General features: G+C 38.9%; 2 protein-coding genes across 3 annotated transcripts in view; one reads left to right on the forward strand and one right to left on the reverse strand.

The window, feature by feature from the left end:
• The window catches only part of LOC109474972 (tyrosyl-DNA phosphodiesterase 1-like), a 47,555-nt gene that overhangs the window by 2,991 nt on the left and 25,483 nt on the right, over positions 1-19,081 (forward strand). Inside the window, 3 exon segments of the mRNA XM_019775471.1 lie at positions 292-347; positions 1,331-1,427; positions 9,526-9,560. Coding sequence (XP_019631030.1) covers positions 292-347; positions 1,331-1,427; positions 9,526-9,560 — 188 coding nt within the window.
• LOC109474974 (GTP-binding protein Di-Ras2-like) overlaps positions 1,437-19,081 on the reverse strand; it is a 26,940-nt gene continuing 9,295 nt past the window's right edge. Inside the window, exons 1-2 of one of the 2 annotated variants that reach the window (XM_019775475.1) lie at positions 12,522-12,630; positions 1,437-3,686 (exon numbers count right to left, since the gene is read on the reverse strand). In XM_019775475.1, the coding sequence (XP_019631034.1) occupies positions 2,708-3,292 (585 nt within the window). In that variant the 5' untranslated portion in view covers positions 3,293-3,686; positions 12,522-12,630 and the 3' untranslated portion in view covers positions 1,437-2,707. Of the gene's footprint in view, positions 3,687-12,521; positions 12,631-19,081 lie in introns of those variants that run through there. The other variant, XM_019775473.1, reaches the window with a different exon arrangement.

The raw sequence follows: 19,081 nt of genomic DNA on the forward strand, positions 1-19,081 counted from the left end.
ACAAAATGTTTTGCAAGTATTAAATGATGATAACATCTTTAAAAATGACATGAAAAATAAATCTACTCTACTCTAGCTCCCTAACTTCGACTTTTTCTCACTCTCAATACTTGTTGCCCCCCCCGTATGTTTTTCTTGTAAACAGCTCCATTTTTAATCATCATAGAATGCAAGCAGTGAACATGCACAAAGGTCAGAAGCACAGACAATGGTAGTCACCTTAGATTCTACCCAAAAAATACTAACCCCAGAAGTCTAAAATCACTGATTTCTTCCTGTTGTTGTTTTCAGTTTAACTACATGATTGACATTCCCTGGCTCATGCAGCAGTATCCACAGGAAGCAAGGTGAGCTCTGAAATCACCTTGAACTTATAGTCATGTGTTTTGTCAATCAATTAAGCTACAGCAGGTTTGTGATTATTTGAAACAACAATGTTTGGGACCTTTCAGCAAAATGACACCATGTTGCAATTCATTGCAAGAAAAAGAGGTACTGAAATAAATTGTATATTTTGTATTTGAAACAAGATAATCTGTTTTTCCAAGTTCAGTTAGATTGGGTGGGTATAGTTAATGACTGTAAGTACAGTATAACAAACAATAGTAGTTCTTTACTCATTTCCCATTATCAACTTTATTCATATCAGGACATAAAGATCAATAACTTGACACATTTCTGCCAATCAACTATCTCTTCTCTACTTGTCAATTCCTTTAATCAATCCATATGTACAGTTCATGTCTCTTTCAACGAGCATTTAAAAACAATTGGGCAAATAGTTGAATAATGCTGTACAGTAGGGGGTTAGTTCTGTTTTGTCCATGCAAAGTTACATTTCACCAAGATGTCACAGTTGTTGCACGTGTTTTGGCAACTCCAGATAAAACTAATCGGTAAATGTTGAATCCTTTCAATGCAGAAATGTGACATTGAAACAAAAAATTAATGTAATACAATTTGGATCTTTTCTTCAATCAACATCTTGCACAAAGAGACGTACAATTATGTTAAACAGTTTGTACATGACACACGTAATGTTTATGTACTTATTGAAGGAAGAAAGACAAAGTATCTTAACACAGAAAGGCAAAAGTATCTTAAAACACTTAAAATGTGTGATTTGTTACTCATCCCATCCTCAGTAGGTCATTAGCTATAAGACCTGATACTAAATCTATTTGATTCATTCTGGCTCACTTTCTCATCAGCTAAGATTCCCTATCTTGAGTCTTATCTTATCTTGTCACAGCGATACAGTCTGTCCAAAAGTGACACGGCAATACAGAATGGAGATTACATTCTTCCCTACATAATGCATTCTCTACAGGGGGAAACCTTTACTGATTGTACATGGAGACAGTGGGCTGTCTAAAGTCAAGCTGCAGGAGGATGCACACCACTTCTCCAACATTCAGCTCTGTCAGGTGGGACTCACATGCATGACATTTTATATCTCGGAAGGTAGATAGCTACAGCTTGTGAATGAACAAGAAGTATGATTTAAATAAAAACGACATTGTTACTCACTTTGATAAAAGGTGAGAGAGTGAAAAGTCACAAATCTGAATTGCATAACTTGTAAACTGCCGAAATGGACTGATCCCATATAACCCCACTCACCTCCATCAGAATGTAGAAATTTAAACTATAAACATGGAGATGCAAATATTTGACAGACATACAGCCACTCTCTCTCATTGGTTGAACCACTAATTGTCATTTTCTCATTGGTTAAACTGCCAATTGTGATTGATAGTCAAGATCAGTCTCTTGGCATGACACTGCAGGCCTGCATGAGTGGAGTTCAGTTAGTAAGTTCAAACAGTGATGGAATCAAAATTAGCTTTTGAGTTCACGTCAGGAAATATAATAGGCATGAGCTAGCCAGCTCCATTTTGTAGTCTGCAGTAGAACTAGAAGGAACACTCCACCAACAGCCAAGAGGGACAACCGTGTAATTTCTACATGTGTCATCAACACTGGGCCACATCCTCACTAACATTAATCATATAGCAGTAAACAAATTTGTCAGCATGTCCTTACAAAGCTACCACATGTAGCTGAACATCAATTAGCAGTATGTCTGCAAAAATCTGACTAAACTGTAACAGTAGTAAAACTGTTACATTCAATTTGAATTGTCCAGTTAGACATTATTATATATATTTATAGCACTCATGATACAAGTGAAAAAGTGCCATACTCTAGTTTGAGCATGTGAAGACATTCTGTCCTAACATTCAGGACAGCTCTAGCTCTAGATGATATTTCCTAATGCACATTGTTACTGGTATGTAAAAAAGTGTGGCCTGTACATAAATGTTTCGTTATATCCGTGTTGTTCCCAAAAAATTCTCAAATAGCCACGTTCATGCACAAATGTCCTAACCACAACCTTTCTGTTGATTTTGTTGTATCTGTACAATGGTATTGAGGTAAAGTGTCAATATTTCCACAGTTGACCATGCCCATGCACTGGTTGATTTTGAATCACATTCAAGATTTAGTGTTTTTCTCTCTATTTGCAACATCCAGTACTTTGAGAGTATGTCCTTGTTTGTTAACACTGCAACCTGTCCATCCGTTTCCAACCTTTCCTTTCATGCCACATGACCTGCCCTTTGTTTGATGTCTTGTGTTATAAATCTTTATAACTGTAGGCAGCAATGGTAGAGACAGTAAGTACTTGACGTCCCTTCCTCTGCTACATACAGGGGCAGTGAATTTTCCGATACTTCTTGTTCTCCAGGTTAAGGCTCATGAACCAGCGCTTCTCCATTTTCAGGAGCTCCTCAAACAGCTCTGTGACATTCTGATTGGTTTTGGCCGATGTCTCTAGGAAGGCACAATTCCACGATTTGGCAATGGCCGTTCCCTCTTCCGTGTTCACCTCCCTTTGTCCGGTTTCGTCACATTTATTCCCGACCAACATGACCGGAATGTTTTGCAAGTTCCCCTTGATTTGACAGATCTGGTCAAAGATGGGTTTGAGTTCCAGAAGGGACTGCTTGCTGGTTATGGAGTACACCAGGATAAAGGCATGGCCCTTGGATATGGATAACCTCTGCATGGCAGGGAACTGGTGGCTCCCTGTAGTGTCTGTAATCTGCAGGGTACAGATGCTCTTGTTACAGCTGATCACCTGCTGGTAGGTGTCTTCCACGGTGGGGATGTAACTCTCCGAGAAAGTCCCGTGGACAAACCTGCACACCAGCGAGCTCTTCCCCACACTGGCGGCCCCGAACACCACCACACGGTAGTCGTTGCTTTGCTCAGGCATGACATTCATACATGGCCAGACTCGCAGCTGTACAGTTGGTTCAACTGACAGGTGACTTCTGCCAGCTGTTCAGAGTCTTACTGTCTGTTGTTAGGTGGGATGTGACAGGTTACTTACTGTCAGTGGTTGACTCAGGTGTCTTACTACCTCTTGTTGACAGGTGTTTTACTGCCTCTTGTTGACAGGTGTCCCTTACTATAGGTGGTTGACTCAGGTGTCTTACTCTCTTTTGTTGACAAATGTCTCACTGCCAGTTGATGACAGGTGTCTTGCTTACAGGTTTGTCCTGGTGTCTTATTGTGAAATGTTGTCTGCTGTGTTACCACCAGTTGTTGACAAGTGTCTTACTGCCAAGTGTTCACTGGTGTCTTACTGTTGCAGTTGTTGCACTCTCAGTTCAGTTCTGGAAAAAAAAAACAGCATTTAGAATGTTACCACAGATTCTGTACCTGCTACATGTAGGCTAGGATTATCAGGTTCCATTTCTTAATCATACACTAGTATGTGCAAACTGTAAGTATGATTGTATGATACTGGTATACCTATTCAAATAGTATACTTAGTCCTTTTCCTTTTTGGTCTTCAGCACTGTACATGTACATGTAGCTTTGAAGGAAAGCAGCATGAACGTGGCTTCATTTGGTATGAACAGAGTTCTAAAAGTCAATATAAGTAATAGGTCCAGTATTTTAGTTTGAAAAGGTCATTGTTGCAAAAGCTATTAAACATCTAAAGAACTTATCATGGCAAAAAATACTCAGTCTGAGAGATAATATAATCTATTTTGTCTAATGTCTAGATAATGGTTATCAGTCAGTCCAGGGGAAAATGTCAAGCTATTCATACCCTAAATGAATATTGAACTTTGCCATAAATTCCCAGCCAGCTAAGACTGCACAAGCTAATCGATCTGTCGTTTCCTTCCTTCCTGCGGATTCGCTTCAAACTGAAATTGGAGAAATTGGTGCTTCACTCCGGTGTAATGGTTAGTCACAGGCTAATCCTGGGTGTGAAGATGAGATTGGTTGATGTATGATGTGTCAGCATATATGATCAGGATGTTCAGGAGAAACAAATTGATTGTTGCCAGAGTAAGTCCACTTAGTCATCCTATATAGCCAGGGGCTCTCTTCACACTGGGACCAGTTAAGGGATACAGACAGTAGAATGGGTAAAACCTTTTTTGTCTTATTGGAATATTTAACAGTGCAATATACAGTGGTGACACATTGAAGCAAAATGGCTCATATTAACATCTCTGCTGAACAACTCCACTCACTCACATATGAACAGGAAATTTGATATTCGCTTAAAAGACATTCAGAACTTTTCAACTTTGATGATTCTCAGTTTTAAATTAGATCAAAGGATTGATGGGAGCTCAGGATTTATAAATGAGAGACCAATGACATATTCCGTAGGCATCCCTATGGGAGCCTCTGAGTGTCAACCGATAACAGTCCCCACCGGCGGAATCGTCAATTCTCTAACCTTGACAAATATATAAGGCACCGGGTTCCAGCTCTCATAATACTGCATTGTGGGAACTATAGAATCTGGTTTCTTTTCACCCTGGCCATTTTCCTCTATTTCATGCTGCCTGTCATCACTAATAACATATGATATAGAATGATTCTTTGTATACATATATTTTAGGACATTCATTTCATCAGAAAGGCAGTTCAACTGCAAAACAAGAAATCAGAGATTTCAAACTTCCCAAAATATATAGTTCGCGTTCATAAATTACATCATAGAATGTGTTACCGTATCATTCATACGGTTGGATGGTCAAACTGGTCAAACTTATTACACCATGATTTATGTTTCATACACTCCTGCAGCTGTATCCTTGAACCCTGACATACCATCTCAAACCCCTCTAAATCAAGTGGAAGCAATACTTCCATCGTGGAAATGAGAAGTGCATCAGCATTATGAATGGGATTTAAAACTAAAATGGTGAATAAAGCAGTAAAAATGTCTCTCACCGTCATTATTAAGGGAGACTTTAACTGATAAATCTGGCTTGAAGCTGCTTATTGAAAAAGATTTGAACCCAGTACTTGTAGTCTGTGCATTTAAATCTATTAGGAAGATGAAAATAATGCTTGTTTCATTCCTTAAGATCCCATGTTTCACAATAATCCTGTCTATCGATCTTTGTTCATTTCAAGACAGATTATGCTTCTTTATAATTAATGTATGAGGCACATTTATATACTTAATCATAATAGAATGCAGGTTTGTACAGAGTGTAATATTATGTACTAGATACAAGACTTTTGATAGCAGTCTTACATTCTGCATTAGCTGTTCATCTAAATGAGCTATCTTTTACCTATATCAGTTAGAGTTTCCATGCAGTCCAAAGCTTCATGCAGTCCAAAATATCATTTTTATCATCCTTAATACTTTCATTAAAAGTGTAATTATAGTTATCATAGTTCAGATATTTTAATAAGTATTGTTGTGTCATGATGGCACAAGAAAGCTTTATTTCATTGGTAGACTGTGCTAGTGGGTGCCCAAAGCTTTTAATAAAACTCTTAAGAGGCTGGAGACTGTCAAGAACCCTGGGTTGGTGCTGTTCCAGGAAGGGAAATGAATAATTGATGTGAGCAATCCATACAGCTCCTCTAGATCTTGCATTTGATATCACCTGCCAGAAGCAAGTCAGACATTGTACAAGTCATGCTGTATATCAGTCAAGGATATTCATTGCTACTTTGGTCCGGATGTACATGTATTGTTTGGGGTGACTGAGCTGTGGGTTTTGTGTATTCTGTTTGTTCAGACAGAGTCCAGGTTGACAACACTCAAGTGGGGAAAGGATTGACAAGCAGAATGACAGTAGGTCAAAGGACTCAGAATCTGGGAAGGAATTAGAAGTACAGAAGCTGATGTGTTTACCACATACAATGCCAAGGTCAAAAAATATTTGCATCAGGGAGGCTGAGAGGTCCCATAACGATTGTAGTATCAGGAAAGTTTTTTTGCATGATAAGTTGAATGCACCTTATCTAATCTCCCCAGCAATAGTCGCAAATGCAACATTGCTGTTCCGTACGGCGGATCTCTGCACTTCCCACTGCCACTTAACCAGGAAGAAAATGGAAGCAGGGTTATTGCAGGAACCTACAGATAACCATTTATAACCTCATATTGAACGCTAGGTGCTGTTCAAAATACAAACACTTTTGGGGTATGAAAACTGAGTAAAGATTGGTGACAGGTTGCTGAGGTTTGTTTATCTCCAAAGTCCCATTTTTTTCATTGCATTGGGAATTCCAGATTAACCTTGCTTTGGAATGAATTCTACCAACACAGATGAACCTTGAAGCTGAAGTCACTAAGTGGTTTAGGATATGTTGTGATGTACCTAAAGATGACCTTCCTGCAATGGCGGAGGATAAATTCAGCACCATGGAGAGACCCAATTTTTTCTTTGTTTCATAGAACAGCTGTTTAGGTATGGGTATGAAAGTATGTATTGTTTTGGGTGGCTGTCTAGTGGGTTTTGCATCTCTGCTTGACCTAATAGCTTTGGTGGTGGTGCATGGTGGGTGGGAGGCGATTTTGACAGTTGATTGATAGGTCAAACATGGAGGTCAAGCCATTAGGCATGGATGGCACGGCAGGGCAGTATGTGGAAGAATTCAGCTAGTGGTATATTTCTCGATCGAATTACACCATGTACTCCCTGCCACAGTGCCAAAAGATTGGCGAAAACCCAAAATACTTCCCGCAAGTCTGACATGTCCAATTTCTTGTTGTGCTAGGAAAAAGGATGAAGTAAAAATTGACTTTTTTACTCTATACCAACACAGATGAACCTTCATTTTTCACACTCCTCTTACAAGGCAAGAAGTAGACTACAACACAATAAGCATGACAACTTCAAACTGAAAGGTAGGAGTCAGACGACATGAATTACAGATACAGGAAAATGTCATTGATGCAAACCAAATGGTGCACATAATAGTATTTCTTGCACCATCACTTCTGCATGGTTTTAAGTGTTTTCCGTGGCTCTCTTTAGATAACTGTAAAAGATCTATTACTGAGGGGCTGGAAATTTTCCTCATGTACTTCCTGTGTCCTTCAAGCCTGACTGCTACTGATATCTACCTCTTATGATAAAGACACATGTTACAGAGCCATATGCTGATCCAGTAATCTTTAAACAGGTCCTGTGCCATGGCCAGACCACTCATTTCATCCATTTCCCAGTCAGAACCTGTTTCTCAAGTACTGAACAGTGTCATGTAGTTCAAGTACAAAGAGCTGAGAGTAGATAAGTGCTATTTCTGTCACACCTGGGCCATGATAATGTTTGATACAGGTATTCTATACCTGGAGGTATTTTGGGTTATCACAATCTGGCTTTGAAAGAATAATTGAGCTGAATAATTGGAACACACTTTGTGTGCGCTGCTTTTAAATATTTGTATACAGTGTAACAGATTCAGACATTTGAATAGTTATTGGTGAGAGCGAATTTTTTAACTTCTGTCACATTACAATAGCATTGAAATAGTATGACATTTAGCATTGGTTTAGTATGACATAAATGCAAGATGCAACATGTCAGGTCAGGCTAGGATTTATATGTAATTTTCCCACTCTTCACCTCCCTTCTCTCATTATATTTGAAATATCACACAGTAATTCACAACCATATATATGTATATATTTTAGACACACTTTACATGCAAGCTTTCAAGAGTCTTTCTGTCAGCAGTGTGAGAAATGAACTCTTTCCTCTCGCTACAAAATCACTTCGATTCCAACCAGTCACGACCTGAGATGTAAGGTGGAGATAAAGCTGCATGATATTTCCCCAAATATGGAGCCATTAATCAGGCTTAGAACTCTAGAGAGTTTGCAATCCAAGGGTGGATGAGTTGATGGATGAGCATTAGGCTCGGGTCTTGACGTCATGTAACACATCCTTCTCCTGCATGCTCGGTTACTCACGTGAAGAGTAGCTGTTAAAAGGTAGCATCATCACTTGTTACTAGATGGCAGAGTTGTGAGAGGGAGATTAGAGCTCAGGTACCCTATCACTTTCCTGGTCATGATAGATGATACTCATCAGGACACTGAAAACATGAGGGGAATCTCAGCTAAACCTTTCATCCATCACAGGATCCCTCCTAATTTGGTCTATGGCTAGAAAGTCATTACCTTGTAGTCCTGACAAAATGCAAAGTCATGTCTGAGTCATCCCATAACCTCATGCCAGGCCAGCCACTTGTGTATCTCTACTAGTAGCAACGACCCTGGCACATACCAGCCTGCAATCTGTCCTTCCTGCTGCCTTCATTGGATACTCAGACTGCTTCTTGTTGTTGAGAGGAAAGTTTTCAGCCAACCAGATTGTTGCATACAGTCAAGTGGCAATGTGATTGGTCGGTTACCACGACTTTCCCTCCATACAGGAGGGAGAATATCTATTTGGCAGTCTGATATGCCAGGGCCATTGCTTGAGAGGGCTTGGCATGAGAGGGGTACAATTGTAGTGCTGTCAGCCTCCTGCACTCCAGTGAGAGGTTTGGGAGTTGGTTGAGAGCCATTGTTGTCCATTCACCCCAAGATCTACTTGGTACACTAGAAACAAGATAATAAGACCTCTGTGAAATACTTACTTCTATTTAAATGTTTTATGAATTTTTTTCTTTTATTCATGCTGATTCTGTCTAATTTTCTACAGACATGCATATAGCAGGGAATCTAAGATACGAAATGAGATAGTCTTTTCTGAGATCTTCATAGGACCTTTGATCTAATTTACTATCAGTGCCGCCAACCAAGGAGGTTTAAGCCTCCTTGCTCCAACATGCCTCGCATGTGCACTACAAGCAAACTCACAAAAAACACCAAACAAAACCCCCTCCGTATACAAGGTAATTAAACCCTACTGAAAGGAAAGACTTGTCAATGAATAGATATCAATATACATTGTACATGTGTGCAAGTCTTAGACGAACACTCCAAACAGACACCCAGCTCAATAAACAACCTGCTTGGTAATCCGTTGGGCTGCAATTCCGTATGGAGCTGACCCAGGCCCAATGCCGCTGGGTACCATGCACGGAGACAAATAACTTTCACAGCAAGGCCGTACCAACCTAGGGGGAACAACTTCATTGATCACTTATGATAGCAGTTCTATGTACTAGCGTTGAGCTGGGAATAAACTAGCAATTAACTGTCTCTCCATTTTCCATGTTCTGCAGGCTCGACTTGAAATCATGTATGGAACGCATCACAGGTATTTAATATTTTACTCCCTATATCTAGTACTACCATGATAGAGAAGGTGCATTATTTTCTTAGTCAGTGAGAAGATTTGAATGTTAAGATATGGTTCAGTACCTGCAAAATGTAGGACAAGATTGATTATTGACCCCTAGCAACTTCTTATGCTATGGTTTTTGTATCTTTTGTTCTGGCAATCCTGATATATGGTCATGACTTTGGGGTGGCAGAGGAAGGATTAAGGTCCAAGAAGAAGTGATACGGGTTTGGAGCCCAGCTGGAAGCTTATTTGTGAACTGCATATAGATGTTATTGTTGGAAACAATGCCTAAAATCTAATGGACATCTCTATATTCAACATTCAATTATGATAGATGCAAAAATGGGTCTTTGAATTTGGTATTGGGAATTCTTTATTCTCAAGTCGTTGGCAGGATTTTGGATTGAAGTATATAAAGTGTTTACAAAACACTGGTAACAGTAAATTAAATGTACATGGAAAGTTCTCTTGGCAGTTCATAGAATGTATTACAAAATTAATATGCAATATAAAGAATGATTGATGATGGCTTACACATGTCACTTTTATACAGTCAGTCAATAAATTTTGGTTATCTAAGTCTTATCCCCAGGCACAGTATAAACTTAAAATCTATTAGACTGTCTGAGCATTTCATGATGAATGACATACATTTCAGCCAGCAGTACCTACATACTGGCATCTGATCATGTGCTTCAGGCACAAGCTGGGGTAGGTCTGTAGTAAAAAGTCTTTGTTTCTGTTTTCGTTTGTTGACTTTGTTTAGTGACTATCATGATGAAATGATAAAATCAGCCTGCTGGTCGGGTTGTAGTGACTGTCATTAAAGAGGAGGTCAGACAAAAAATAGCAAGATACAGGTTACACGAGTGAAGTCCTGATAAATCCAAAAACATGTATTATTATGTAATAAATCAATAGACAAGTATATGCAATTATGCTAACACATACATGGTATAACAAAAAGAAATTAAGGTCCGTAACTTTTCTTTGTAGATTTTGGTGAAATGTCCCAGTATTTGTTATAATATCAGCAGGAGATGTAGATAGGAACGAGTGATCAGAAGGTCCTGACTCTTGATGATAACTGCTTTGACTGATATTCCCCCAGCATGATGGTGTCACTCTTGTATATTAATTTCAAGACCATCTTAACCATCTGTCATTGTCCACAAGGCATGGGGGAGGAGCTAGGAATCCAATTAAATCAGATATATCTGGGTAGATACGTGTTTGGCAACAATGCCCAACACAGCCTAGGGGATTGGAACATTATCCATGGAGTTGAGGAGCTTTCCACTCCTGCAACATTACTGTATGATGATTGATGGACACAAAGATTCCCATTAACTTTGCCCAGCAGAAGCCAGACTTGAATACCCGTGTGCCAAGTATTCTGGTCTCACTGCTGCCGTGCTGACTGCAGAATTTATTCCATGACTGACCCAGTTGAAAGCCGGTTAAACCTACTGCGGCTCTTGTCACCATTCCTCTTACATCTGAGTGTTTATGGAAGGCTTCCTGTCTCATACCGTCCTGTGGATACTGGGACGGCAATTGTTTGGAAAGTATCCATGGGACCTTGGTCACAATTTAATTATCAGAAAATTAAAGAGGGTAGTGAAAGGAGGGTTACTAGACTCAAATAACTCTATGATTATTAGATCAGGCATGTTGATTAAGAAAAGTACTAGCTGTAAGCTGCATGCGGTACAAAAATTACAAGCAAAACAAGGCTTAGAGCCACAGTACTACATGTAGTAAAGAAGGCGTGATTGTCACCATCAGATCATAGTGTCAATATTTTTATTTCCTACTATTACAGATGCAGGCTGCTTGCCCAGACTAGGTCCACAGTTTCCCTGCAACTATATTTCAATTTTTGTGTAATCTAGAGGAATATCACACACTCTTCACTAAATTTCATACTTTAGATTCCTAAAGGAAGTATATGATTCCCAGATACATGTATTCCATCAATAACAGCATTGTGCTGCAGAATACTCAGCATCACTTTCTTATCATCATAGTACTTAATTTTCAGCATCTCTGTAATGTATATTAAGTAACGTCGTACCTTCCTAAAAATAAATAAGATGTCACTACAGGAATTCAGGAAACAATATTCATGGCTATAATCTCTGTCCAAGAAGGCAGTAATAGCAAAATAAAAACATGTGAATGACTTAGATTGAGCTCAGTGGACGAACCTCTATCAATTTGCCTTATTGACAATGACAAAGAAGATAATGTAACTTTATACTTTTTATAGCCCAATAATTCTGTATACGTTAGACAAAAATGACTGTGGTTGTTGGCAGGTATTCTCTTGAGACTACTCTATGCCAGGACCTCCAGCTGATTTGACGGTATGCCATGATGACAGATTCAGCTATCTCAAGGGAAGCTTTTAGCTCATAACAAGCCCCAAGATCTCCTGCTATTACCCACAATGTATGTTACAGTGCTCGTTATTGCTGGACGGTGTTCACACATACTGTGCCACAATATGTGTGATTATTATTATATAGTGTAGAAAAATGCTAACTGCAGCCATCACTTGATCCCTCTGTTAGGAAATCAATCCATCAAATCTAGAGACATAAATAACTGACAGATAAATAGCCTGTCAAGGATGGGAGGAAGATGGACCGGATGCAGCCCCTCCCATGTTTGGCACCCCAAATTGTACATGTATATAGTAACAGTGTAATGCTCACATGACACTCTTTCAGATACGTACATAATACAATACAACATTGTTGACAATATATCAAGCTTGTGGCTATGCTTCTAACAGGAACATTTCTAATCCCTTTTGTTAGCACACGTATATTATTTCTACACCTAATGTGGACATTCTAAGCCCTAGAGCTGACAGCTGGTGGGCACTGGAACAAAAACACAGGAAGTATAGATTGTAACGATACTCACCCTTCAAGTGTTACGGGGCCATTTGGCAAGTTCTCATAAATCAGCAAGTCAGTGCAAATGGGGCTGTTCTATCCTGATGTGCAGTGTCAACGAGCAACTCCACACTTAATCTGTACCATCTCAGCTGTGGATCCCAGTTCTCTACACTAATGTCCCACAGGAACTTAATATACATGTAGTAACCAGACAATTATTCTGTTTAATTTAAACATTTTCTAAGAAAATATGCTTTGTTTAGGCCTCACCAAGTTATTTCCTTGGATTTTACAAAATTAAGGGGATGCTAGCTTGAAATATCAACATGAAAACAAAGCCTGTATCTTGGTGTACACAGTTTCAGTGAAAAGGATCTGATGCATGTTTTCTCCCAATCCTAATCTGTTTCACATTGTTCCTTGCTCAAATGTTACAAAGAGAATTGTGAGAGAACCAACCAATTAAATTGTTGTGGCCTACAGTCTGGTATTTGCTGGCCAATTCAGGAGCTGAAATCCCTTTGTAACAGCTGGATAGTTGGCCACACCTGATTTATGTGCTCTATTCCCTGGATAATTACCTATAAATGTCACATCTGGAGAGCCCTCCGGATCTCTGCCTCTTGTAAAATTTATTATTATAGCTGGTATTTGGCTGTACTATTACGTGTAGATTGGGTTCATTGTGTCGGTTTTCTCTCAAAGGCTGAATTTGGCCGGTTAGTACAGCCAATATTTCATTGCCCCAATAGCACCATGAAAGAGACATGCGTAGGCGGCGGGTCGACTGTTACCCTTTGAGCTGGCTTGAGAAGTGTCTTTAAAGATTCACAGTTGTAGTACAAAGCCAGGATTTGCATGCACAGTTAAAAACAAAAAGATAATCGCAGACATACAGAGAGCTGTGGCTGTCTAATGTTCTTCAGTTATGAATATTTATACCCGTCACAGTGTTGTTGTCGTTTGGTTGAGGATGAAACTCACTGACAGTTTTTATGTACCGTCTTTGATTGTAACAGTTACTGTAGTTATGATAGTGATTTTTTATCTATAGGATACATACAATTAGCAATGTATCTTTGATTAGATATAAATTAGAAAAATGAAGAAAGTGCATTCTGATCAAAGATGTGTAAGCTTTAGAGTTTAGGGAGAAGAAGAGCATGAGTAATGAACATGCCAGTTTGCTATTACTAGTACCTGTCTTATCACAGAAACATCTGTCTCAGATCCTTGTCCGCAGTTGGTTCTGTCACAGCCTGCTTGAAAATCCTACGACATCAAAGTGGTACTTTGACCTACGACGATTGTTGCCGCACTGTTACCAAGAAGTTCAGAAACCCGCATTGAAACGGGTTGGTTGAAGTTTGTGTATTTGCAGACTGGATGTCATAAAACCCTGTCATTACCACATGTAGGCCACTGCCACGCCCTGTCCTGATATAGAATGTTGTCTCATGACCGTCACATGACTGTCCTTGTTATCAGGTAGTGATAGGTCACAAGGGTGATAGTACGAATGTATGAATCACAAAATTCGACAAACCATTCTAAAATTTTTCTTTGGCATTTTACAGGTGGTAACAGTCAGGACAGCAGCAACAAAAATTCACATACACTTTTGTAGGCATACCCACCCAGTACATCGACTTAAAAGACTACAGGTCATTTATAAATTAGTGGATAAAAACCTAGGAATCTGCTGATCTTATGCAACTTGTACTTCAGCACTTTGAACTGATGTGTTACTTGGCTAAAAGTTATGCAAAACTGCCTACAAATCTAGTTATCAAAGGACTGTTGTTCTCCTTGGTACTGAATCTGTAGCTGCTACACAATTTTAGATGTCTTGATGTTTTTTTTTAAAGAAACTCACTTGCAGATAAACATCAGAAATACCTGCACATCTCAAACTTGATGTGAAATTATCTGCATATTTTTTTTAATGCAGATTGTATTTTGAGCAGTGTAAATGTATATTCCACTGTTCATCTGGTAAAGTATACACGTAGCTCACTGTTACAGCACTTTTTAGACACTGTGTAATGTAGCATATCGTTAGTTGTGTTCCTAAGTAACAATTATTATGCAGTGTTTCTGTCAGAAATTGATGTGTTATATTAGGCCACACAAAGTTAATTTCATAGACGACATCCCCATGAGACACAATCCATCACATGGACCCCATTCAGGTATTTATGATGCATTAATCTTTAATCTATTGATGGATGATCATTCCTTAAGAAGTGAATAGGATCATGGCCCCTTGATTTTCAATGGGCTGATTGGTTGCTTAGTGTTTGATAATGTAGTGGGATTAGATTTTGGGTTTAATGTGTGCAAAATTGCAATTTTGACACTTCAAACTGTCAGAAATGTAAAGAAAAAAGAAATCTGGCTAAATATGTTTAAGTTTGAGAATCATAAAATCTGTAATGAGAGATATCCAAAGGATGAAGCTGAATCTGAGGTTTCATACTGGAAATTGTTTTTTTTAATCAAGTCAGTCTCATACATATGAACCCTACTGGACATTGATAAGCAGTTTATTAATGGGAATATATACAGTATTGAAATGAAACCCATCGTTAAGCTCCAGATTTGCACCTCAACAGGAAAAAACATTGCTCACCAGGAAATTGGGGTCAGGAATCAGTTTTTGCAAAACCTATGTACAGAAATTATCCATGGCATGTATATGAATCATCACACAAAAATGTGCCTGCAGGAATGGATGCTGTAAACAGTTTATTACGCCCCTCTGCACTGAAGCAATTTTGCCAGGAATGTAAATTTTTGGATTGCAAAATATTTTGAATCTGTGGTCGTTGAACCTGAGCAGCAATTTTGCATTCTATTCATCATTTCTCTTGGCAGTGATATGTACCCTTAAGACTGGTTGTTACAGTGACTGTAACTTCCAACTTCAAATTTTTGACGGTCTTATCTGTATACCTGATTAAATTGCAAGCCACAATTTCTGTCTGCTTCATGCCAATACATGAATTATAGTGGAATATATGGCCTGGTACCTTTGCCACTTTGGTTGTAAAAGAAATAATCCTTGGTTTCTTACCTTTTACATAGCCACATACTACATTATGTATAAACGGTCACCCTGTTGTTTTGTTGGAATGATAACATTGACAAAATTAGGCACCTCATCACTATGATGTGACCTGTAAACAGCATCAAAATTGTTCTCCCGGGTAGATTTTTATCCACAGCTAGAGAACAGTTACCTGCCACTGATTTTGATACTCAGTTTGCTACAGAACATTAATATCTGGAGATAGAGTAGTCATCAAGAGTGTGGTCTCAAGCATGTAGAGAGTGGCTGAAGTCTTATTATAGTCTTCAGGAAGATAGCAGATGGGTCAGTAGTAGTACTCAGTGATGGTTGGATTATTCAAGGAAGCATACCAGACAAATTGGCTCTGCAGGAAAAACTGTATTATACCAACATTTACAATTTTGACAATCTTGTACAATAAAAACTTTGGAGTATATTATACTTACAGAATATACAAATTAGAATGATGCGGTTTTGAATGAGTAGAGTCATTTTAGACTTTAAGTTACTACCAAAATGTTGGCAGCTCAAGTTTTGTATGGAAAACCATATATCCATTGATTTACCAACTGGATAATACCATTCACATTAAAGCCTCACACACGTCTGAAGTGTGCACATTTGGAAAGAATTGATTTTGCTTCAGTTCATTCCTATTATTCCTCCTGTTTTCATGCTTCAGTGCCTTCTAATGGAACATGAATATTTATAGAGCCACAAATGTATTTCTGAATATTGCTCATGTCCTGTCCAACATGTAATTCCTATGCCACATTAAATGTCGAGTTACTCTCGTCAGATCTCAGGTTTTATGAGGAAAAGTTGGAGAGACAGGCTTAAATTAGAAGTGAAGTTGATATTATCTCCTAGTTATTACTTAACACTTTCTGTGTGTAACTGTGTATGTACGTTTACATGTAAGTATATAATTCTGTGTTTCAAATTACTCTGTTCAGGGACTTGGGTGGCATGGTGGTTTAAGGGTTGTTGGTTTAAGGGTTGTTGGCTTCGCTTGAAATCCCTAGCAGGCCCCAGTGTTGTGCCCTTGGGAAAGGCACTTTACACCAATTTCCACACTCGACTCAAGTGAAAATGAGTGCCTAGCATTGGTTAGGGATAGCCTCTCAGGTGTAAGATGGATATCCCGTGTTTAAGGACAGCCACGCCTCGAGCATGTTTGAGAACCCACCACACTAAATCTGTGGAAAAGACTGTAGGTCTTTGTGGTTTGAGTGGATCAAACCTATGAGTCTGAGAATGTGCATTAAAAACGAGATTCCTGGAACATCAATGTCCTAGTTCTGTAAACTCAGAAGTCTCACAACATATTCACATTGAGTCTCCAGGACATTCAGTATCTCTAGAAGGGGTTAAAATCCTTGATTCTGAATCGGACTTCTTTGCAAGAGGAGTTAAGGAGGCGGTCTACATAAGAGCCCTTAGACCTACCCTGAACAGACACGGGGGAGACACAAGTTATCTGGCACGTATGACCCGCTACTACGGTCACGTGTCTCTGACGTCACGTTCCAAGAGTAGACGGGTCCATTCCGTGAACAAGGTTGATGGAGTCCACCAAAAATTTGGGGTAAGTCCCAATTCTCTATCTAAGTGTTGGAAGTTAAAGCTTAGTCTTTATTTCACTATGAGTCTGATGTTATGCAACTTGTACTTGTATATGTGTTATAACATATGTGTATATACACATGTTTGTATATGGTATTACATCTTAAAGTGGGTTAAAAGTTATGCAAAACTGCCTAAAACAGTTGTTAAAGGACTGTGGTTCTCCTTGGTGCTGAATCTGTAGCTGTTGCACCAAGTTAGATGTTACATTTTTTTACAGAAACTTTGCTAATTTTCCCTTATGTTTTTGCAGATATAGCTATAATGCTCTTATGGCAACAGTTTTTATTTAATCATTTAGTGGTATTTATCCGTTAATGAATCTTTTATGTGATATGGCTGTGGTTAATTAACTTCCAAATAATGCAAATGTCAAGTTCCTGTCATTTGCCAGTTTGGTACTATAATGCAATTCCCTCATTGATTATGCAAATTATGTTGTAATTTGCACAATATACATATTATGATGTCAATCATCACTTAAACTATAAACAACAGCAAAATCACGACAATTTGCCAGTTGACACAAGAGCCTGACACATTCCTGTGGACATTACACAAATTCCAGTGAAATTCCTAGAATTCTTGCAGACTGATACTACACTATATTCTACTATTAGGTTTGCCCCTGAGGCATTGCCAAAATGTTGAGTGTATGACTTTGTAGTGAAGGTGCTGGTCAAACAAACATGAGATGGAAACTCAATAGGTCTGGCACGGTTCCTAAAAAGCTCTAAGTCTGTGGTCATTACTGAAAAGTCATCCCCATTGCTAAATGAGGCCACTTGGGAGTTCCATTACAAAAGCTACAGACAGGCTGGCTCTTCCTGTAATTAGGTCACATCAGAGTTGACACTGGCATTACAACTTGTGTATGTTAGAGTGAGCTCTGTCGCTATCACTCAGTGTTTGTAGAATTTCCAAGGTACTGCAGTTTCTGAGGTATGACATCATATCACTTTCCTGTTGCCGTTGTGTCTGGGAGTTTGGCAATTTTCCGGACAATGTCAGCACATGAAAGTGAGTGCCGGCTGCCCTCAGGATCTGGGCACAGATTATACATGTAGGTCCTGATAATGGGCCGTCAGTAATGGGTAAATTGAATTTGCATGGAGCGAAGCAGGAATAGAGCCTTGCATATGCTTTAGAAGGTACATGTACAAGCCATTCAGGGGCTGGACAAAATAATTAAGTCTCAAGCAATATTGTATTGCCATGGGTTGTCTTGTTGTGGCAGTTCATGCGTTACAGCAAGTATTATATCAGCCGTAACAGTATTACTGTATTTTCATGGACAGTCCCCATGCTGCTTTTTTTTTGTATACTAAGAGAGCATGGGTTTTCAGTGCAAATAATCAAGTTAATTTCATTGGGTAAAGCTTAACTGAAAGTCAAAAGATATAATATCAGCTCTGATAATTCCAACTGTAAGAAAGTCTGGATAACCTTTTTTTTAAATATGGCAGTCTTAGGATACCCAGCTATTATGAGAATTGACGTTAGTTACCCCCTTGCCACATGCTCAGTAAGTCCAGATGGTTCAGCCAGCATGTCAGCAGAGCCCTGAAACCCGTAATGTATAATGTACATAGAACTTGGCAGAACGTCTCGTTTAAGGTTGTATTTAAGGATGATTTTCCATGTATAGTTTTCTAATGTTGTGTCAGGAAAGACATTATCTGTAATAGCCTAAATTCTGATGCAACATTGAGCAAATCATGAAAAATCCAGGTTTGTTACAGGCGCAGTACATTCTGCTGGAGTACTGGAACTCACAGCCCATCTAATGCCTGTAGCTTACAGAAATGATTCAAACCAAATTAATGCCATCTGAGCTAGTAGCAATACAGATGCTATCTGCATTTCCTCTGTAGGAAGTGCAGTGA

This window comes from Branchiostoma belcheri, unplaced genomic scaffold, assembly GCF_001625305.1.
Source record: "Branchiostoma belcheri isolate BF01 breed outbred unplaced genomic scaffold, Haploidv18h27 scaffold32, whole genome shotgun sequence".
In the NCBI taxonomy this organism is placed as follows: domain Eukaryota; kingdom Metazoa; phylum Chordata; class Leptocardii; order Amphioxiformes; family Branchiostomatidae; genus Branchiostoma; species Branchiostoma belcheri.